Source organism: Triturus cristatus, chromosome 4_1 (genome assembly GCF_964204655.1).
Source record: "Triturus cristatus chromosome 4_1, aTriCri1.1, whole genome shotgun sequence".
Classification (NCBI taxonomy): Eukaryota; Metazoa; Chordata; class Amphibia; order Caudata; family Salamandridae; genus Triturus; species Triturus cristatus.
In genome coordinates this window covers 437819522-437843985 of record NC_140585.1, presented here as the reverse complement: position 1 = coordinate 437843985, position 24464 = coordinate 437819522, and the positions used below count along the sequence as shown (strand labels likewise).

The 24464-nt window shown below is 41.7% G+C and overlaps 1 protein-coding gene across 1 annotated transcript in view; it reads left to right on the top strand.

Annotated features, from left to right (window-relative positions):
- The window catches only part of FGF6 (fibroblast growth factor 6), a 59851-nt gene extending 38331 nt beyond the window's left edge, over nt 1–21520 (top strand). The window contains exons 3-4 of the mRNA XM_085652589.1: nt 3551–3791; nt 18441–21520. Of these exons, the coding sequence (XP_085508715.1) occupies nt 3551–3727 (177 nt within the window). The 3' untranslated portion in view covers nt 3728–3791; nt 18441–21520. The remainder of the gene's footprint in view (nt 1–3550; nt 3792–18440) is intronic.
- Nucleotides 21521–24464: the final 2944 nt, after the last annotated feature.

Sequence of the window (24464 nt, the reverse complement as noted above, 5' to 3'; positions counted from 1 at the left end):
CACTACAACTAGACACCACACCAGTTTAGAAAAATAAGTTAACTTTATCTAAACCAACAAGACCAAGAACGACAAAAATCCAATATACAGTACTCTTAAAAATAGTTACTTTGCAAAATAACCTTTAAATTGAAAATACAGTTCCTCTGATTCGGTAGCTCCATCTGGGGCTACCGCAGAACTGAATATGACAGAGTCTAACAATTCCAGCCATCCGCGTCGATATGGGTTAGCAAAAGCGTTGACAGATTCATAGACAGTAACTTTTGTTGTTGTAGCCGACACAATGGTGCGAGCAGGTCCGGGGCAACCATTGTGATTGTGATGTGAGATGGAAGCGTTGCAGTGTGCGGTGTCCTCACGGCTCGATGCAGGTACCGGCTTGTTGACGGAGTCGGTGAGACCAAGACTTCCGCTGCAGGGTGAGGCAGGGCTCGATGCGGTGCTAACAGGTCACGATGCAGCAACGGAGCCGGTCGGTGCTCAAGTCGGACAGAGACGGAGTCGATGACGTCGGTGCAGCATGTAATGAAGCTGTGGGGAGTGTGGTGCCCAAAGGACGCAGTCCAAGCAGTGGCTCGTTGACCGAGTTGGTGAGACCAGGGCTGCGTTGCAAAAAGAGGCGGTGGGCTCTACGGTGCCTTCAGGGCACGAAATCCTGCAACGGACTCGGTGGCAGAGTCGGTTACCCTTTTTATCTCCAGGCAACTGAAACCAGCGGTTCCAGAGACTGTGCCCAAAAGTTTTGTGAGGTCTTTGATGTTCCTGAGACCTTGTGAACAGGGGGCAAGCTCAACTCAAGCCCTTGGAGATCTTCCTAAAGCAGGGGACACAGCAAAGTCATTTCTCCTTTCCTTGGCAGCAAGTAGCCACTGCAGGCCAACCCCAGACAGCAAGCAGCACACGGCAGTATTCCTCCTCAGCTTCTCCGGCTCTTCTCGTCGGCAAAGGTTCCTCTTGATTCCCAGAAGTTATCTAAAATTCTGGGGTCTGGCCCCAATATTTGTATCACAAAATCCTTTGTTCTCTGGTGGCAGAGAAGCCCTGTGCTTGGTCAAAACCGGTTCTGTCCTTTCTGGTGCAGCTTCCTGGCAGGAGGTGGAGACAGCATTGTCCTTGGCAGACCAGACCCATTCAGGTGAAAGGAAATCTCCTCCCCCTGCTCTAAATGCAGCCCAGGTCAATTCAGTCCAGCCCTGCCTCTTCAGGCTCTCTGGAGCCACTGCTCCTCCCCAGCCCCTGTCATTCAAAAGCCAGACATGCAATACACAAACCAGGCAGAGGCATACTGGATGGCTGAGTAAGAAAATACCTACTTTCTAAAAGTGGTATTTTCAAACACAGAATGTAAAAATCACCCTCACTAAAGATGCATTTTAACATTCTGGGTTCAGGCATACTTAACCCTATTTTCCTACCATGTGCCTAGGGGTAGTTATGTTTATAAGATGTTATAAACAAACTCCACATTCTATCTTAGGGGAATTAAAATCTTGCACAAGCCTACTCAGAATCAAAAGCAGCTCAGGCCCTGGGGCGTGAGGCGGAAAGAACCCTAACCCCCACGGTTGGGCTCCGTTACTCCTGCTTGCCCCAAGTGACCCTCTCAAATGGGTTTTGATAGGAAGGATTATAAGAGTCGATGCTTAGTCTAATTTAACATATGAATAGAAGTGATGTGCTCTATGTTTGCACTTAATATTTTAACTAGAGTAAGTGAATGCACTCAGTATGAGCATATGACCCTGTAGAGGAAGCAAGAAAACTAAGATTATAACAATAACATTATAACAACGTGTACCTTGAGACTCTAAATGTAATGGCTCTCCCCTCCCCAGTATATTCACTTTATCATCACTGTAAGGAGAAGAGCAAATGTTGTGAGTGTGTTGATAAATGGGGCTGCCAATAAAATGATCCACTATAACGCTGTGCTGATGTTTTGAAACAGCACTTTACCATCGCACTATTAATATAATTGAAAAACAAAATCCGTGTAATGATAGTTAGATGTTATACAGTTGGGGGGGATAGGGTATGGATCATGTGTGAATGGAATTAATGGAATGTTTGAAAATGGGTGGGTGTATTTTTATGAGAAAAAGTGTGCATTTGGATGAATTTTATTTTTATGGAAAACAAATTTAAAGTGAGAACAAAAGTGTGGGATTGATCTTCGTTTTGTATGGCTGGTGCAAGGTCCGTGCTCCCTTTATTATCCATTCATCTTTATAAGGAGAAATACATTAGTTTAGACTATGGGGTATGTATTATCTGTAGCCTAAATAGTTCTAGCCTTGTCAAATGCTGATATTATAAGTGTCTCAAGCAAACATATAATAGTATTTTATATTGTTTTTAATGCTAGCTCCTTCAGATACTTTGAAAGGGAATAAATAAGGGACATGGAGGTGTCTTATTCTCAGGAAAGTTCTAGGAACCTCTATCCCTCTTCACAGGTTTGTTTCTACCATAACTCTGTGTCTGCTTCCAAGATATGTGCTCATATCTTCTTTAGTATTCAGATTTCACAAAAGGTGGTCTGGGAAAATACTGGATAGTTTCTACACAACTCACTGGCACAGATCTGGCACAAGTCTTCTTGATCTATGATAAACAACTATGAACAAGCTATAAGATAGCCAGACATCTTATAGAGAATTGACAAGTTGTGGTTTGGTCATTCCATAAGCTCATAAAATCATTTAAAATAAGTATATCTTACCCAAGCTATGGAATTTTAGGTTGTTGGTTGTACTTTGTGTAAGGTTGCCCAGCAAGGACTCGTCAAAATCAGAATCCTCCAAACTTTTCACCCTGAATGGGAAAGAAAACTAAAGGTTAAAGTGGCGTCTGGCAGTTTTGTCCAAGAAGTGACACACTCAAACTCAATCATACAAGAACCCAAACCAGCCTTGTTGAAAAGGAATCTTAAATACAGGAAAGAAGTAGGAGTCTGGCCCAACAAAGTCCAACAAGGACACCTGAAATTTCATTTCAAATTTTCACTATTCTTGCCCTGCTCACACACAACCTCCACCATCCAAAGACAGCCCTGGGCCCACATAGCAAACAAGGAAATGTGCACTACAACAGTTTTACAGAGGAAACTGGTGCCATGTAAATACCTTAATGGTGGACTGTCACCCCTGCCACCATTTCCGCTAGAATATTACTTAGCCTACATGTCTGCTACACAAATCTCTGGATACCCGGACATCTATTCTAAAGTGGAGAGGTTCCATAACTGAGGTACAGAAATTAGACCAAAAAAAATAAGGAAAATTGAGTGTGGTGTGCTGGTTCAAAGGGATATTTGCACTTGTTTTGCATGATGAGTAAAGTACAGACTGAAGTATATGGATTCATGAATGAATTCATAGCAGACTTAAAATCCGATTGTAACCCACTAGCACCATAGATCTGACCTTCTGTCGACTTTTCATATATTATTCATGCCTCTCTTTTTGGTACAAAAAGAAAGAGACATGTTATTGTTCTTCCTTTCTACCCTTTTTCCAGCGTAAAAACCATTCCTTTTCTTTTTCAGGAATCTTTTCAAGATGAATGCAAATTTAACGAGATTTTACTGGCAAACAACTATAATGCATATGAATCTACAACATACCGAGGAGCTTATTTAGGATTAAGCAAATATGGCAGAGTGAAAAAAGGAATCAAGATCTCTCCGGCCATGACAGTAACTCACTTCCTGCCAAGAATATGAAAATGAGTAGCGCATAGTGCTTCGTTATGTATATTTAATTTTGCACATGTGAATAATCTCCCAGGTAAAGTATTTATAATATGGTAGATATATGTATATTGGAATGGAAGTATTTGTAATAGATACATTTGACTACTTATGTACTATATTGCTGCTTTTTGTAATCTAAGCTGCACAAATGAATGCTATATTACCGCTTGTTAAGGGTGGTGTAGTGATGTAACCACTGTCAGATTCCTGAACCATCTTACACATTTAGACATGCAATAGTTTATTACTATTTCAATTTATTGTTCCGTTGAGCAACTTTATATGTGCATGTGCGTGCAGACATATGTATACAAGTGCACACAAATATGCACTTCAATGTATTTACATGCATTTAAATGTAATATATGTACCATTGGACAATGTAAAATCACTTTTATTTCAATGGCAAGGACAGGTTCATGGATCACGATTATTGTGACATTGAGTCTGTGCCTCCACTCTCACAGCGTTGATATAAATGTAAGGTTATATTGTCTGTTGGTAGAAACATGCTATGTTATATTGGCTCTAATGATAAAATAAGGGACTTATCAGATGTGGTAGAATATATTTAGTAAGATCATATTTATTTTCAGCAACGTTGATGTACATGTGACCCATATATGTCCCAGAAGACACAGTAATATTACATTCATATCCCTAATGCATGAGGGAGGATCTGTGTGAGGCACAGTCAAAAAGAAATTGTGTAGCCTTTCAACTTCATTGAAATGTAACTTTAATATAAACATAACAAATGTATTTGTAAAGCGCATGCTCACTCTAAAGGGTCTCTTGGTACTAAAATAACAGATGTTGGTTGTTATACAACTCAATGTTACACATTTTGTTGACCTAGGAAGCGTGAACGGCTGAGTGCATATACCAGGATTTGAACCAGTGACAATGAGGTCAAACATAGTTCCTTTGAGTGGAAGGACTTGCTTTCTGAGTCTGCAGACGATTTACTTCTGCTTCCACATATTTATTTATGTATCAAAAGTCTCTTGTAGCCCAAACTGTGATCAAAAAACACAGAAGCACTGAAAACTAAATGCAAGGACACAGAAGAACAATGGTGAGCTAATCGATTATATCATCACCTTCATATCTAACTTTGAGTGACAGGATACACAAAGGGTTTATGTGAGGTAAACCTAATCCAATCCAAAGGGATTTATAGAGTGCGAGTTGTTACCCTTAAGGTTGTCCTGGTACTAAAGAGATGCTTGAGTTGTCAGCAGAAGAAGAGAAGACCAGTTATTAGAAATCATGTGAGAAAAGCTAGGCCTATTGGGGTTTTTCATGAGAGAGATTAACCGATCAGATGTAGATACCGAACTCTAGTATTTTAGTGCTACATAGGAGACGGCATGACGCCAATTGTTTTTTATTTCTAAACCAATTTTTATTATTTTATCAGGTTAAAATTGGATAGGTCTGTATTGTACAGATTGTGACCGCTCATTGTTTGACAGTGAATCCAAAGAACTTAGAGCTGGATAGTGAGAAGTCTCAGGGATTTGTAGAGAGTCAACTTAGTGCGCACGTAGAAAAGCCCAGTCTCAGGAACTGCACGATGTGCTATGCATGGGATTTTGAAAAGAATGTGTTTTGGGATGGTTAGCCAGTGAAAAGGAATCCTGAAAGTGGAAATGACAACATTTCGAGGTACATTGATAAGTTAAATTGCAGAGTTTTGAATTTGTTGAATGTGGCACAATGATTTGTGAGGGCGTCCCAGTGAAGTGGGTTTCAAAAGTCGAACCTTGATGAAATTAAGGTTTGGATAATCAAGCGTTAGGAATTGGCCCATTTTTTGAAGCAAACAAAGCAGGTGACTAGACCGGGCAGAAAGTTTACTGACTTGAATGGATAAGGTAAGGTTTTAAACCAGCCAGACACCCGTCTTTCTGATGTTAGCTCCTGGAGTGGGGGATTGGCCCAAGGCTGCAGGTCATCCGTGAACGGACCAGGGAGCAGTTGAATTACCCTAGAAGAATTATTTCTCTTGGATTTTCAGGAAGTTGTTGTTTATTCAATTGACAATGGCTGAGAGATAGTTCTGGAAGTTAGGGCAGGCATTGTCCGAAGAATCTGAGAGATTGGAATCCTACAAAATAGAAGGGTGACTTTACTTTTAGTTGTCCTGCAAAAACATTCCTGAGAGTGGAGTCCGAGATTTAGAAATGTGAATTGTGTGTTCCAGTGTTAGGAAGGTATTTATTGAGAAGATGATGCTTCTGATCTTAAAAGATTTTGCCTTAAGGTTATTCAGGACACCAAGATGTATGGCTTTGTCAGTCCCAGGGATTCCTTCTTCAGCATAGACAATAAAAACATGCATTGCACTTTTAGAGGATCGGCTGATGATCCTTAGTGATCCTCTGAAGAGGCAGAAAGGTGGCTTGAAACCTTGTTCTACAACATCACTGTACAAAATGTAGGTTTTGACTTGGGTCTGCACCATTTGGTGAAAGATATTTATTGAGCTACTAGGTATGCGTATTTATATTTGGGCAAGTATAGGCATTCACTACATCCAGAGTTTGGCTGGTTAGGGTTGAGTTTATAAACAATAGGGCACTACGATTAAATGAGAAATATTCAGTAATAGCACTTCCTTGATATATTTGTAAATGGCAGTTTCACACAGGTTTTTGATCTGTTGACCAGCACTGTTCGGTAATCAGTGTTTTCAGTGTTTACAGCACTCCTACCCTCCACACTACTAGGGCGCTTTATTTTTTTGATCTGAGATAGTTGTCTGTCTACCAGAAGTGTGGCTTATCCCTCATCAGGGATTGCTATTACCCTCTTCTTGTTACCACTACGATTAAATGTTAACATTACAGAACATTTTTGCTTGGATAGTTAGTGCTCTGTGTGCTGCACGTCCACTTCTACCTTGGAAGAGATAATGGCTTAAATCTTTGACCTATTTTGGTTGTGTTCTGAATATTTGTTGCCCAAGAGTTCTAGATATTCCCTGGATATCTCTTATCTACTGTAGGCTACTTTTGAATACTCATTTGATGCTGAAGGAGGACACGTTTAGCCATAAATTACTACAAACAATGCAGTGACTTTTCTGCAACACCCAACTTTGCGGCAAATCTGTGTTTAACTTCCCTGTTGAGTTCTCTAGTAGCCAGAACATACTAAAGGTTTTTCTTTCAACCTATTTGTGACAGTTATTGCATTTCCAATAAACAAGCTAAGATAACTTCCCATAAAGCAAATTCTCCTCTGGCAACTCATGCACAATATACAAATTGAAAAATTACTTTCTCTGCAGAAGAACCCCAACAGCCATCCAAACAATTTGCAAACAAAAACAAAAAACAGATCCATAATTGCTGGGCTGATGTAGTGACTTACTGAGGTCTTATAACAAACTTTCCTCCTTGAAACCAGCAGAAACTGACTTAATCAATCCCTACTCACTCACCTACATTCCTTTGCATACACCATGAGAAGCAGAAGAGCAACCCAACAAAGCAAAACCGCAAATAAACAAAAAAAATATCATTATCTGCGATTAAATAAGTCCGACCTGGCTCACCAACATAAAATTAACAAACCTATAACACCACAAACAAAATACATTACTGCGAAAAATGTAGCACAATTCCTTTTTGTGTATTATTAAAATACATTAAGTTCTCATGTTTATTTTGACCTTAACTGACCTGTTGTGGTCCTGGAGATATTTGTACACCACTCTGACTGCAAATAAGCATATACGTGCACAGCAACTGTGGTCACGTATAATGCGTTGTTCTTATTGGTACATTTAACGTAGTAAACCCATTTATGCTAATTTGCTCCTTTCAACAAGAAAATAGATTTCAACTAAAAAGAGGTCAAGCAAGCTCAGGCAAACTCAATCTCTTATTTTTTTCTGGGATAGTTGGGAAAATGTACCACGTCCATGCTTCCACTGGAGAAGCAGTATTTTAGTTTTCCCTTTTAAAAATAAAAATAATTGTATGATACATTTTTATGTCGAAAAGGTTGACACACGATCCTCTCATTGCCATGGAGTTTTCCGTGTTTTTTAAGAAATTTAGCTTTGTGTCTAGTTTATGATTTGGTGATTTTAGCTGAAGAAGATATTATAGAAGGGTAATATGATAAAACCAGATTTCTAAATGATATTATAGGAAAGGTGAGAATTGTTAAAAGATGAGCTTTGCAGACATAACCTTGCAGGACACAAAATCCTCTTATTTTCTTGCGTGTTGTTGAGAAATATGTATGGTTTTGATGCTCGGCAAAGTAGAGGTAAGAAAACCATGCACTTGTCAGAGAAACCTTTTTTAAGTTTAAGGATATTCATTCAGTGCGTTCGTAGAAACAATGGGAAGACGTTTTCATTGGGGGGGAGGTAGTAGCTGCATTCCCTTGCTTGTTCGTTGTCCCTCCGGCACTGTATTTCCTACGTCTGTTCTCAGAGGACATGAAGGTAGGGCCAGGAACAGAAGGAAGCCTGCTATAGTTTGCATGTCTTCTCCTTTACGTAGCACTTCATCAGCCAATAGAAGGCAGCTGAAGGGGTAAGAGAAGGACAAGGTGTCAACCCGGTGATGTCATCAGGGAACAAAAGCTGCATGATGTCACTTCCACTACTCCTAGTTTTATAGTCCATCTATAGCCCCTAGGCCGCAGTAGCATTTGAAAGGGGATACCAAATGATGTGCATTTTCCTGGTCCTTATGAGGCTATGCCCTCCAGCAGTCGTGTTTTGTTTTTGTAATCTCCCATTACTTGCCTTTTTAAAGAATAAAGTGCATGCCTTAGTTTTCAACTCTCTTATGATTCTTACTATGAATGAATGACAGTAAATAGTAGAAAATGAGGGCAAAGTCTTATTATCCCAAAAGCAGGGTGTGTAACATATATCAAGAGGTCAAAAAGTAAGAGTGCAATGCAAACATATTAACTTTGTGAATTCTCACCTCTTACTGGCGTGCAGAAGCAGAATTGCCGCCGAAAGTTGAAGAAAAGGCCCATGTTTAGATTTGTATTCTATACAAAGACAGATAATATACATGCCATGCAGAGTCCTGCAGCTCACAGCCGCAATCAAGGCAGAGCCAGAGGTTGTGGCATTTAGTCCCATTGAGAAAGGTAAAAACACCCTAGGAGTCCTAAACTTTGAATTTGTTGAGATTGAGATGGATTACTCACAGTGTTTCCTTGTGCCTTACAGGGCAAAAACCTGCAGTGGGCTTTGAACGGCATTGAGGGCAGATTATCATAAAGAGTACCTATTTTTTGAAACACTGTATACTGGTTGGTTTGTACTGTGCTTGATGGTTTATAGGCTTGACCATAGAGCTGCAGTAGATCCATGTCAAATCTATAGAGGTAACAAGAAACAACCCAGTCAGGCAATTTTAATAACAGGCTCTGTGATTGGCGCATGGTGAGGACGGAATGGACTTTAGCTGCTGCACTATTATTAAAGTTCCTCATATCACTTTATTTAGAAATAGTTTGATTATATTTTTGGTAAACAAACATCAAGCGTCATACAGAGCTATGTGATTGCCTGCATTTGTCACAGATCATTTTTTAAACGTGTTTCTTAGACAAAAACCATGTTGATGAAGTGGCCTGGGAAAACTTCCTGTTCTCACTTACAGTCAAGTTATCCTGAGCTATCCTGCACTATCTTGAATTATCCTGAGCATACCTCGGTGTACAGTAGGACCCTTCCTCTTTGCAAATGCGTTACCCCCTCCCTTGAGGAGTTGTTAACTTACCAATGGTTTGTGAGCGAAACTGCAGTTGCAAATTACTGATGCATACCATTCCGAATCATAATTTGGAAGGGACCGCCCCTAAGTATGCCCCTTCCGAATTGCGTCTTGCTATGCTTTTCCCAAAATTTTGTGATTCAATAAGTACTTACCAAATGACAAAATGAGTTTAGTTCATACTAAAATCCATTTAGCAGTCGTAAACCCTGTGATTTAGTGAATCGCTGGCATTGTGACCCCTAAATCCCTCCTTACAATGGCCCTACATCACTTTAAAGTCTGTTTGGTAATGTATTGAAACATTTTTTTTCTAGTCAATGTATTTACTTACCTTATTTAGAGACACTTTCTAACTATGTAATCTCTACAGTGGTCAATTCCCCTAGGACCATCTGCACAGTTCCCAGACTTTCCATTTCTCACTTATCCACCCTATCTGGTACATAAAGGTCCATTCTTTCAATCGCAGATGACCTCTTCATTTTTGGAGTTTACTATCCAAATAAAAAAAAATAACCTATCACAGTTTTCAGGAATTCACTTGTTCTATTTCTGGCTTGACTCCCATGATCATGAATCTTGTCAGATTTAATATTGCCTCCAAAGTTTCCAGCAGGACTAGGGAGGTAAATATACGCTGTTGTAATTACACAATTTTGCTTGAACTTTGGTCATATCCTGGAATCTTAGTTTATAGGCAAATAGAGCAGCCATCAATTGCTTTCATCTTTTTACCCAATGTGTAGATTCTGGAGCAAAGGTATATACCCTCCGAGCTGCTGTGTATTTCTTCCATTTCTCTGCCAATGGTGGTTACATTTTTACGCATGAAAAAGTCACTTTTTTTTAAAGCAAATACTTTTCACTTATCCACTTCCAATCTACCAGTTGGGATGCTTCTCAATTAACAGATTTGGAGTATTGGATGAGACTGTTCAGATCTCAAATCCTGAGTTTATGGCCCCATTCCAGTTTCCACTAAATTAGTCAGAGAATCTCACCTTAACTCTGTTCAGTGCTTCCTTTCTCTTGACGGAAGGTGCCAGATGGCAGGTGACCATTCCTCACAGACTTACTGCCCTCAAACTTGCAACGAAGGGCTGTGCCTCACTGCAGAATGCATTAAAGGACTCTTACCAATATAAAGGTATATATGTGTGTCATTTAGTTATGTAGTATACATTTTGATGAGTCTAGTATATTGCAATCTAGATTCATAGGCTGAGGACAATATGATGTGTACCTCCTCCAGATATGTTTTTAGCTTTTGTGTGCTAAGAGGGTTATATTATCAGACTATGAGTGAATTAGGCCTCAGTCTTGAATCGAGCTGTGGCTGAGCTCCCACGCTGTTAAACCAATCTGGCACCCGTATTCCAGGAGAATTCACACGCATAGCTTTCCTAGTTTGACCCAAGGAGCAATGACTTTCTTAGAGAAAAATATCTGTGATAATTGGATAGCAATATCCAAAGACATTACAGTTACAAAAAATAAGGCATTTCCCAAATCAAATTGTTAAAAGGAAACCATTTCATTATTAATATGATCGAAAAGAAGTAGATCTTACGTTTGAAAGAGATTTTTTTTTTTTAAGGAACGGGGTATTTTTTTTGCATTAAATGTACCCTCCGGAGAATAAATAAAAAGCAATGCAAAAAACACCACTTTTTGTGTGTTAAGTGCAGCCTTTGAAATGCATGTGTGAACACACCAATGCTCTGGCTTCTCAAAGAAACCTCCACTATGGTGGTGTGGTTTATCCGACTTTGACACTGAAATTATGAAATGAGCCCCCACTGAATGTTTTTATACCAACTCTTTATTCATTTCAAGTTGCAACACGTGAAAAGAAATTACAAGAGTTCTCTAACTGTTGTGTTCTGGAGCTCCAACCCCCCCCCCCCCCCCAAAGGAATGTTCCTCTCACGCTAGGCCACAGGTTGTAGTGACAAAAAAACCTTTCCCTTCATCCAGTCAGAACCACAGACAGAAGTCCAGTTTAACTGGTTTTGCTGGTTTTTCAATGTTCCCTGGAGGTGAAACAGTCTCTGTTCCTGGAACCTTCCAGGGTCTTCGTTAGGTCCCCGGCAGACAGGCTTTTTCTTAAAAGATCTTGGAGCCCGTATCTTTGCTCGTCTGCAGACATCAGCTCTCCAAACCCTGCAAGTCAGAATTCAAGGAGAAGCAAAAGTCAGCCACCCTCAGTCTTTTCCAGCCAGTCAGGAATCTTTCCAGGTAGGCACCCTCCTGATGCTTTCCTAATTCCAAGCAACACTCTGACTTGTAAATGGTAGTAATAATATTTTATAAGGCTAAAGCATGACCAATTGACCCATTTCCTAACATGAATCACCATAGGATCCGCACACATTCTTCTCCTTTACATGTCAGTAGAGTGACCCCCGTACATCCATGCACTGTGTGCATGGATGTTTGTAAAGTGCCTTTTTCTGCTGCGGCTTGTGCTGTGACCCTGCAGAAGCCGCAGTAGAAAGGCATTTTACTACCGCCTGCACGGCGGTCATATCGTAATAGGGTGGGCAGTCGCATGCCTGCGGCGATGGCGGTCAGACATTTGCCCGACCGCCATCGTAATCAGGCCCAAAGTGGCAACAAGAAGCTAGCTTACAGAGACGAAGAGGCAGGAGTGAACACAAAATAATTCTGAGAGTGGTAGATTGGAAATGTAAAGCTGTATGAACGACTGATGTAGAGTTAAGTAATCGGAAAAGGAAAACAAAAGAGAGTATGAAATGCAGACTTGAGAATGGACTAAAAAGGAAGCCAAGTGTCGTTAGGAAGACTCAAGGTAGTGAGAGCAACACTTATCCAGGTGTGCAAAACATGATGGTTTGGGGTAGCAATGCCAAAGACAAGTCAAGAAGAAAGACTTGCATATATGCAATCAGCAGTAAAAAGCAAAGTCATTATTAAAGATCCTAATATAGCAAGCTTGTTGGGCCTCATTATATAAGTGCATAATTAGAGCCTGTCGTTTCTGGCACCAGCACTTTATTGTCATCACCAGCTCTTTTGACAGCCTGCCACATGGTGGCACTGTTTTTCTTATTTTTTGAGGCGAACAACATCTGTTGTTTAATAAATAGATAAAGAATAAAATCACCAATACCTGCCACCCAAAGTTATAAGAATAGCTTCGGCGACATGTTTTCGTTATTTCAATGTATATTTAAAATCTGAATTGTTACACTTGTATGAGTTTGATGGCTAGTAGTGATAGTACTGTCATTGGCAGTGCTAGTGGGGGCAATGGGTGGTGCAAGCTGCAGTAGCCTCCTGACCAAGACCCTGGCACTCCTAAGCATTCATTTACCACCTGTGGGACACTAATCATCAATTAAGCAATAGGTGGTGGAGGAGGTGAGCATTCCCGGTCTCCTGTCAGTTCACACCTACGTAGTAATTTCTTCTCCAGGTAATTTCTGCTACCCTTGGAAATCATTCTCATGAGGGATGTCCCATGCAAATGTAGTCCTCACTCTGCCTTCAGTAATATGATCATCAAATGGGTTAAACAATCAGAGTAAGTAGGGTATGCACTGTAACAGGCAAGACCTGCCTTTTGCTGGTCTTCTCTTGGCTGTTGCTGATGCTTTACAGTAATTCTAATTCACTCTCCATACATTATCAGTGCTACCCTTATAGAGCAGGGGGGTATAACATAGGTCCACTAGGGCCAGCTCAGTGACAGATTTTCATGGCAATCATATAGGGTAAACTTACTTGTAATTAATTAAATCTGAACAAATTTACAGTCCCCAGTTATCCTCAAAAGTTGTCATGCATTGTCCCTCTTGGATCTATACTGCTCCCCCCTGTTATATAGTATGCCACAACTGCCATTAATGATGCATCCCATTGCGCACATGATTTAATAAATTGGAAAGAATGCCGCAATCAAATGGTCCCTATCGCTCATGTAGCTTACTCTTCCCCTTGAGGCTGGGAATGCCAAAATGTCAAGAACCTCTGGTCACTTAGGGGCATAATTATGACTTTTGTGGTGCAGGGCAGCACAGCAAGGCGCCTTACTGTGCTGCCCTGAGTGACAGGGAAAGGGCAGGAAAGTGCTGTATTAATCCAATACAGTGCATTCCCATCCTTTTCCCTTATGCTGGCGCCGTTTTGGCAGCCTAGCCCCAGCGCAGGGCCTCTTGCACCATGCTGAAAGGGTGTCTATGTTGTAGGCAGGATGGGGCCCCTTCCTGCACAAAAACAATCCTGAGTGGCTTTCTCCTCTTTCTATGTGTTCTGCAGAATGCAGAACACATAGAAAAAGGAAAAAAATGAGTAGAAATAAAGATATTTCTAAAATGAGGAGAAATAATGATATTTCTCCTCGTTACGCCTCTCCTGGGTAAGCGTATCTTTTTAGCCCATTACCAGGTTTTTGTCAAGATCCATAGATGTTTTGTGGGAACATCCTCGCAACACCCATAGAAACGGCTCCCAGGCGCAGATTAATGTAATGCAGCGATTTGTGCTGTATTACATTATTTGAGATTTATGAAGCAACTCAGGGCCACGCAAGGTGGCCTTGGGTGGTTTCATAAATCTCATTTTACATTTGCGTCGCTCTTGCACCACGTTGCGTGGTGCAAGAATGAAGTAACGGGGCTTATAAATATGCCCCCAAATATTTATCTTTAGAGACCAACAGCGCAACCCCTCTATTTCAGAGGACCATGGTCTTATGCAATGTCTTGAGTGCATGGGGATTTAAGGATGTCTTGTACTTAAAATATTGGACATCACTTCGTGTTTTTTTTCTTAGTGCCAACATTTTATTAACTTCTGTTATTATACTTTCTTGTGTTTTTTATTTATTCATTTTTTACAGTAGTTTCGTAATATAAAAGGAAACTCCTTGGCAATAAGCAAGATCATACGTGACAGCTTACTATTCGATTCATTTATTATAACCATTAACCATGTCTGCAGAAATGCAGGAATGTGGTCGCTGCTTTGGTCCTGACTGCTGGGACCATAGTTCAGTGAAACTGTGGCCTCAGCCACAGCCACACCGCAGGCTGCTCATTGAAGAAGAAAACATCATCTGATCATGTGACAGACTTTTTAAATCCACGCGTAGTTCGATGTGGTGTTAGTCATACTGCACATATCACCTTTTCAAATATCTGGCATGCCCACTGTATTTTATTTCTTATACACACTTTTGTCGTGTATTAGGTATGGGTAACTATGTGGGGTAATTAGATTAGCCCCTCTACAATACCTAATGTTGTGTGGTCGGTTTTTTTCCGCATGAGATAGTGCATCTTGTGTGTGTCCTGAATTAAAATGTGATCAACAGGTACGTTGTTTGACCTGATCAAAGTATTACAGATAGACCATCTGTCTTAAAATTTGTGACGTTACAGCTCTGAGCCAAGGTCGCTTTCCTGGCAAGGTGGCTAATGTAGGGAAAGGATTCCACGTGGGCAATGTGTGTTTGACAGGGCACATGTTGGGCACACTGAAGTATTGCTTTGTGGGCAGCAGAAACAGCTTACAATGTGAACCAGCCACTCCCATTTGGGGTCTCAAAATTGGGTACCAGAAAGTGCCAATTAATGATGCAGTTTGATAGTAAGTATTTATGTTTTTTTCTTGGATCAGGTATTTCAATCAATCAGAACATTTGTAGAGCGCACTACTCTCCCGCGAGGTCTCAAGGCGCGGGGGCGGGGGGCAGAGGGGTGCTGCTACTGCTCGAAAAGCCAGGTCCAGAGTAGCCTCTTGAAGGTTAGAAGGTCCTGGGTCTGCCCTAGGAGGATGGGGAGGGTGTTCCAGGACTTGCGTAGCCTCCTGAAGGTTAGAAGGTCCTGGGTCTGCCGTAGGAGAATGGGGAGGCTGTTCCAGGACTTGGCAGCGAGGTGGGAGAACGATCTGCCGCTGGTGATCGCACTTAATATGAGGGGGATGGTGGCGAGGGCCAGGTCGGCAGAGCGGAGCTGGCGGTTCGGGGTGTAGAAGGTGAGTCGTCTGTTGAGGTATGCTGGTCCGGTGTTGTGGAGTGTCTTGTGTGCGTGGGTGAGGAGCTTGAAGGTGATCCTCTTGTTGATGGGAAGCCAGTGCAGGTCTCTCAGGTGGGGTGTGATGTGGCTGTGGCGAGGAATGTCGAGGATCAGGCGTGCAGAGTCATTCTGTATGCATTGTAGTCGTTTCAGGAGTTTGGCCACGGCTCCAGCGTAGAGGGCGTTTCCGTAGTCCAGCCTCTTGCTGACAAGGGCCTGGGTGACTGTTTTTCTTGTCTCTGTGGCGATCCACCTGTAGATCTTGCGGAGCATGCGGAGGGTGTTGAAGCAGGAGGATGAGATGGCGTTGCCTTGCTTGGTCATGGAGAGTGATGAGTCGAGGATAAACCCCAGGTTGCGTGCGTGGTCGGTGGGTGTTGGTGCTGCTCCCAGTGCGGTCGGCCACCAGGAGTAGACCCAGGCTGAGGGGGTGGAGCCGAGGATGAGGACCTCCATTTTGTCCGAGTTCACCTTCAGACGGCTGTTCTTCATCCATTCGGCGACGGTTTTCATTCCTTCGTGGAGGATGCTTTTGGCGGTGAGGGGGTCCTTGGTGAGGGAGAGGATCAGCTGGGTGTCGTCAGCATAAGAGAAGATGTTGATTCCAGAGCCTTGCCTCAGATCCCTGCGTTGTGGAGGCGTGTGCGTAGGGTGTGGTGGCAGACAGTGTCAAAGGCGGATGATAGGTCCAGGAGGATGAGGGCCGCGGTTTCGCCGTTGTCCATCAGGCCCCTGATGTCATCGGTGGTGGAGATGAGGGCAGTTTCGGTACTGTGGTTGCTGCGGAACCCGACCCGTCCCCTCCTCGAAGGTAGCGGGTCAGCTGTTGACGGTTTTCTCGATGACCTTCGCCTGGAACGGGAGCAGGGAGATGGACCAGAAGTTCTTGAGGTCCCTTGGGTCCGCTGTGGGTTTCTAGAGTAAGGCGTTGATTTCGGCATGCTTCCAGCTCTCCGGGAAGGTTGCGGTCTCGAAGGAAATGTTGATGTGGTGTGGGCATGGGTCTAACTGAGAGCCGGAGTGGATGGTGTTCATGATTTTGATGGTGTCGTCTTCGTTTATGTTGGTCCAGGTGAGCAGGAGGTTGGTGTGTGTGGTGTCCGTGTGGTCTGAGGTGTCGATGGCTGTCGGGGTGGTCATGTTGTTGAAGCTGTCGTGGATGTCTGCAATTTGCGATGGAAGAAGTTGGCAAGGGACTTCAGGCACATTTTGTTCCTTTACCGGTAGAACATTTTCAATCTGTATTTTTCACAATGTCAGTGTAAAACTGCACCACAAAGTAATGAGGCTAGCAAGAAACAACCTCCACCTGGAGGCAATGATGACGTAAAGTTCAGTTTCTTTGCACTGATTTCAGTGACCCCGAGCAAAACTGAGATGTCATCAGATTGGGTGTTTTCTAGGGAGCTGCATATTTCATTAAAAAAAATAGATATATTTTTGTTTTAAAGGTGTACGATTAATTTGATAAGCAGACTGAAGTAAATATCTGTACAAAACATGACTATTTCAGAACAGGTACATTAAATCACAGTAATGCCAGATGATGAGCGCACTAAATCAAGTGCATCCATTTCATAAGAAGGAAGGGGTACATTTATGGAAGTTGTGGCGCAGGGCAGCGCAGCAAGTTACCTTGCTGTGCTGCCCTGAGTCAAGAGGGAAAGGGCAGGAACGCACCATATTTATTCAGTACGGTGCATTCCTGTCCATTACCCCTGCACTGGTTCCATTTCTGTAGCCTAGCACCAATGCATGACTAGCACCAATGGTGCCTGTGTTGTAGGCAGGATTGTTTTTGTGCAGGAATGGGCACTTTTCTGCACAAAAACAATCCATAGAGGCGTTTTTCAAAAGCAGCACCCATAGAAAGAGAAGAAATAAAGATATTTCTCTTCGTTATGGCTCACCTGGAGAGGCATATCTTTTTGGCGCATTCCTAGGTTTACTAGGTTTGGTAAATCTGGGAATGCGTCAAGAACCCTGGGATTCGCGTGGGAACACCCACCGCAACGCCCATGGAATGCATCCCTTGCGCAGTATAATGCAACGCAGCATTTTCCGCTGCGTTGCATTACTCCATATTTATGAAGTCATTGAAAACCGCGCAAAGTGGCTTTGCATAGCTCCATAAATATGAGTTGGAGATTTGCGTCCTGCATGCCCCACATTGCGTGGGGCAAGCATGACGTAAGGCCCTCGTAAATATGGCCTGAAGTTTATTACGTGGGATACGGGAAATGTCCTAGTGCATGTCAACCTAATTGTATTTGTCACACCTGTTCGTATCAGTCTGTTGCCGAGTATTATTCCCTGATGACAATGACAAAATATGACAGCTTTGTTATGCACGATGAAAGTGAGATACACTCCTCTAGAATTGTTCAATCCAGCACATGTGAACAACACTACGGGACTATTGAAAAAGTTGTATACGTTTTAAATCTAAATATGTACCTTTCTGAGAACTGGAATTTATTTGCCTAATTCGGTCTTTAAAGCACACTGGAATTTAGGCAAAATACACAATAAGCACCTTTTGATATATAGTGGTATGTTTAGGTTTTGTAACATAATGGCATGTCAAAAGGGCGATACATTATCAAAGTAAATAAGCTCCTATGCTAGAGAACACTTTATTAGCTGTAGAGCCACACGTCATAGCATCGTTAAAATCCTGCTGCACAAAATCCGAAAATGTCTTCAGGTCTACAGGCCAAAATTCCAGTTCTTAGGAGGTTAAAAGAGAGCTGACTGTTTACAAAGAACATCAGGCTGCTCTGCACATGCCAAGCAACAGAGCTGCACATGCCTCCTGGGCTAGGAATGAAAGAACTCAGCCTCCAATTGTTTGTTTGACCTTTTCTTTTCCAGAAGGCCACTCATGCCAGTGCCCCTTTAAAAGTATTTTGGGACCCCAAGCCAATAAGTAGTTGCCAGAAGATCACAGATGCCGGCCCGGATGGGAATGCGCCTAAATTTGAAACCAGGTTCGGTATGTCAGAGCGCATACATTGTCAGCATGGAAACCATGTACCAGCACACGTTTATTTATGTCCTGGACTGCGAGATATGTCATGCCACGTGCAAAGAAGAGCTCTAAATTGTCTCCAGCGTTCACACACTGTACTGTTTTTACAGGTTGCAAAGAGTTCACCCAAAAATCCAATGTTGACACGTGGGAATGCCACTTAACTAATGGGTTTGGGTGCAGTCGTCTAAAGTTGCATTTTGAGAATGACAGGTGAAGGCCGCTAAAGTAAAACTCTGTTATTTTCCATCCCAAACACTCCAATTTACACTTTTTAATGGGTAGGAAATAGCACCCCGATTTAAAGAGTGTTTAGAATCTCCAAACCCAACTTCACAAACTAAAGCATATTCTCTCAGCACTTTCTCATAGTTTGGTTCAGACACTTAAAGTCAGCTCAGAGAATCTGAAATATGATCTGTGCTGTGTAATAGTACACTTTCTTTTTGATGTCAGAGAGGTGGGATTACAGTGCGTGGATTATTTTTAAACTACAAACATAATTTCACAAAGGAAGAGCAGCAAAAGAACTGAAATAAACATTTTTACTTTATTTCACCCTGCACAAAGACAGACCGTAATGTTTTAATTTGTTTGTTGCTTGAATTGGAAGAATTGAGAGAGATATGAAAAGAGTCATGAAAGCCAATTGATAAACGTAACACATTTGGTAAAATGACGACGAGCTCTGTTGAATCCGATGGCCTGTATTGAGAATATGGAACCAGTGTTTGTCTTCGGTGAGTCATATGACCAAATGACGCACAGCGGAATTTGGGGCACAGTAGAGTAGCATGCACCTACAACCAACAGAAAGAGAATACATTAAAAATATGAAGAAAGTGTCATTGTAAATGATCTGCAAAGGGTAAATGATGTTGAATTTTCTGAAATACAGCACAACATACATAACACAACATAAAATGGGCGCGTTATTATTAAAAATATGTGATGGTCAGTGTAATGTTGGAAACATAAATGTATTAAGTAAGCAGTGTTGGTTATAAAATGGAAGGAATACGTGCCTGCATTTTTAGCTCAGGATAGAATTAAACGTTGACATTCTTTTATGAAGTTAGCGTGTGTAGGACGCTGACATTTACAATTTAAAGATGTTGGTGAATAAGCAAGTTCTCACGTGATTTTGGATGTAAAGTGTGGGTAAGGAAGGGCCGCATCATATTGTTGGACTTCTTTAATTTTAGAAACGAACATACACAAGACACAGATAAAGTAGGGAGAAAGGAAAGTTTGAGCATGATGCTGATAGTCTGACCTCTGAACTGTGCTGAATTTAAAAAGATCACCATGAATACAGGCATTTTTTCAGAGGCTGCATTGCAAGACAGAAGAAGTGGGCTGAATTTCTGATAAACCTCATCCCACGGCTGGATGTAGAGTCGTTTACTTTATCCTCTAGTGCTTCTGAACATGCGTTTGTTGAAACATCTCACAGTCTACTCAAAGCTTGTATAGATATTGAGAATAGAAGTGAAGTTGTGACATGGATCCATTCTATGTCTTGCTATTGAATGGGCGCCTCATCTGTGTATTTTCATACAGGCTCTGGGCCGGCTTTAGTGCTGGTGGTGCCCGCTGCGACAATCATTTCAGGCGCCCACACACCTCATGATCATCTCTCCGGATTCCCGAACTACCAACGGGAAAAGTGCCCTTCATCTCTCCAATCGTAAGCGACACCCCCTACCACCTCCCAAAGTCAGCACCCCCTTCACAGGTCAGCACCCAGTGCGCCCGCACCAGTAGCACTGCCATAAAGCCGGCCCTGCACAGGCTTGTAACTTTTACTCACATTCTTACCTTAGAAGACATTGGTTTCTTGAGCGGATTAAGTGTAAATTCGAAAGAGACTCACAATTCTTCTCGTAACAGCCTCCATTGAGTGCATTGGACCTACGTACTACCAGCAGCGGTGTCCAACTCCAATCCTCAACGGCTGTGACCAGGCCACATGCCCAGAATATTCAACCTGAATATCCATGACAAAAACGTATGAGTGTGGGAATCATTAGATGAAAATCTGGCCTAAGACTACTTATGGTGTTGGTAAGGCAGATCTCTTTGGTTTCTGCTTCGAGTGAAATGAATCTTCAAGCCTGCTATCAAAATTTCAATTTAACTTCGCCTTAATTTGGGATTAAGAACAATAGACTTTTAATTCCCCCTACAAACAGTTTTTTAGGGAAATTAGGTAATGAGACAACATTTAAAGGCATGAACAGTGCAAAGTTTGGCATACCTTCCACAAAGAATGTAACTCTGAATATGCAATGTTGTTTTGATGGCTTCTATATTCACGCTTCCGGAAAATCATCACTTTCCTCGTGAGCTTGTCCAATCACTATATGTTATAAAATGATTTGATATAGTGTGGTAAATTTCTGTGCATGTTGTGTGGGTTTTAGTTACTCACAGCAGAATGTATCCATTTGTATAGCTTTCAAATATTACCAACTATTGATATGTTTCAAATTTTGACATGTCAAAATTGCACATGATAAAATTAATAATATAGCATTCGTTTGTGTACAGTATTAAATGAAGTGGCTTTGTTGAAAATGTATAATGTCTGGTTTCAATGATAAATTTACTAAACGGGTTCCCTAAATCCTGAAGATGCAGCCCCCTCACAGATGAAGCAGAGCAATCTTGGTATACCTCATCAACTGTTTAAATTCCAATAATCTGTCTTGCAAATAAGCTGTGCCTTTATTTCGTTATCTTTTTTCGTGAAAATATACCTCATATTCTTCATCAGTACAGAGTTGTAATTGAGATTGTAAATTTGTTGGAAACGGAGACTATCCAAATATTTGTTTCTAAAATGTGATGCTTCTATTTTTATACGTATGTGCTGTGCACAACTGTGTAATGTACTTGTAAAATAAAACCTTTTTTATACAACTCCTTTTATTTTATTCATGCTATCCAGTTCAAAAGCACGACTATGAATGTTAATGATGCATCCATCATATTGTGTTTAGAACAGGTAAATATGGCAACAGAAGAAACATAAACAGCTATAATAAGGGGTAACAAGAGACTGGAGACAATCAAGTGGTTAAAGCGACACACTGTTCATATATCCACAACTTTTTAAAAAGATACCCCTAAGACTGTGGAGATCTAAGAGACAGCCACTTTCTACATGGGGTGGCATGTTTATTCGGAATATGACATCTTACAAATTTTCCATAAGTGTTCTTACTGCCTACATTGCATGCTTTCACATTATCTTATTTTCACAACATTAGTATCCTCATAGCTAGACCTAACCTACCTGAATACTAAGAGATGTAAATATGTAATGAACAAATATTAGAACATTGGAATGTTTAACGCTCTATTGAAAACAATGGAGATCTCAGGGTTCTAATGGCCGGTAGAAGCCCGGAGCGCCAACATTCCAATGTTGTTGAAAGGCCTTACGGAACCCAAGAGGATTTCCAACCCCTCACGCTTCGTGAGGCCTTTATTTTATTTGTTTCAACATTCTGCCCCTAGTGGCGGAATGTTCTAATAGCCTTATAGCCATCCGTACCTGAGCTATACCGGCATTAAAGTCCCACTCCCTGGTTAAAGGCCCTAGCCGAACGCTGTATAGGGCCTTTAATGGATGGGTTAGCCCGCTATGCTATGGCAGGCTATAAGGCTATAACAGAGGTCTGCTATTTTAACACTGGTATGAAAGTGTATGTTATTCTTCCAAGTTGCGAGTGTGAGCTTAGATTTGGTGTCTTAATTGGTGGCCACAACTCAATCTCATTAGAATTCACGAAGAGAATCAAAACACAAAAGGGCATGATAAGTACCTGCTAACTTCCAGGTTTCAACCAAGTTTCTTCTCACAGCTGTGGTGGACCTGCAGTGAGGACGAGTGAGAGGTAAGAATCATAATATAGTTTTACAGTAGCCTACTTGCGAACGTGGTGAGCCCAAAAAATGTGGGTCTTTGAGATTTAAAGGCTTCTGTATCAACATATTAGCTCAGCTAAGTGCTTTCAGAGTTGACAAAACAGTCATCGGCTGAGTAGCACAGAGTCATCGTTGAAACCAAATCATATCATATCAGGCAGAAAATTGCAAATATTAGTACATAACCACTTACATAAAATGCACTATTCTCCAATACATCTGTGTCTCAGAATATCCTCACAAGCAGATACTGTATCTAAAATTCAAAACCATGAAAAGCTGGAGCAGCACTCTATTGTTCACTCTAGCATACAAATGCACACTTAAGGCAATTAGATCCATGTTAAGACCAATTATGGAACTAGGAAAAGCTGGGACAAATATTACTGTGGCAGACGAGGTAAGAGAACACTGTGATACTTGGAGGATATATAAATATCATGGATCATCTCAACAACATCATATTGGCCTCAGAAAACAAGGTGGGAAATTAGAAAAACTGCAAAGACTTTTCTGAGCTATCACTGCATATGAGGGGAATTAGCAAAGGAATGGAGAATAAAATATGCATTTCAAGACCAAAATAAAATGAAGTAAGACAAAAAACACAGTCACATACACTTATGACGCCCAAGTAATGGCTGTGGGTGCTCCAGTGCGAGGTAGGCAGGGATGGAAGGAGAGTGGGGAAGGTGAGGAGGGGAAGGGAAAGATGGTCCTTGAACAGGGTTGGCTTTATATGTTCCAGCATACCTTGGTTAAAGGTTGCACAAGGGATGGAAAATTGTACCGGGCTAAAAAAACGTGTTTTTTTCAGCATGAAATTTAGGGCCATTAAAATCAGGTCTGGTGTTCTCATGCTTGTGAAATCTGTGAGCCTGAACAAAAGCCAACTCATAATTGCTCAGAGATACAACTTGTAATCTCAGTAGCGGCTGCTACCGGACCCGGGTGGTGCAGTGGGGGGTAAAAGGGAAGAAATAAAAAACACTGGAAAACGGCCAGCTGCTGCCTCTCCTCCGTCCTTTTTTTTCTGTCTCCGGTCCAGCAGCAGGAAGCACTCGGGCTCCCAGGTTCCCCTGAGCAAAACGCAACGCTGCAATGCAGCGTTGTGATTGGTCTGAGTGCTGTGGATCGTCGCTCAGATACGGACTGGGAGACTGGGCAAGTTCCTCACCAGGCTGTGCATTACAGCCTGGTGGGAAGATGCAACATGCGCATGACTGTTTGGCCAAGAGGGCCGGCCAAAAAGTCGTGTGCACTGAGGGAGTGCAAACCATTCCCCCCCTACACTAGCCAGGTCCACCCTGAGAGCCACTGACTGGAAAAGGAAGACTAAAATGATAATAATGATACGTTATTATCATTTTTTTTTCCTTTTAAGCAATGGGGTGATGCTCGTGCACCTTAGCGGAGGAGCTGCCACTGTGCAATCTGTGCCAGAATCAAGATACACAAGAGCTTGTGACACAGACAGACTCCAATCCTTTGTGAAATGCATTCAGATACACACATATGCAAATTGTGAAATACAATTCACTGATATAAGGACATATAATTGTTTAGAAAATGGCAAATACAAATTTGTGTAACAGTCAGCCAAACAGAGTGTGGCAAATTCATAAATCTGCAATTGACAATGGGAGAAAAAGCTCCCTACTTCAATGGTGTGCTTTTAATATTCCTCCATGGATTTGCAAATCTATGGAGGATCCATGCATTAACAATTCAGTTATCTCTAGAATTTTCCCTCTTCATGTCCCAACAGGAACACTTTTTAAATGCTAATTTCTCAAAAACTACTGCACGGATTTACACCAAACCAAGCAAAGGCACTTCCTGGAGTAAAGGTCTGATTTCATGCTGAATTTGTTTGAACTTTCTCAAGAAAATGTTGTTTTAAAAACTACAGCTCTGACTCCAGGGCAGAA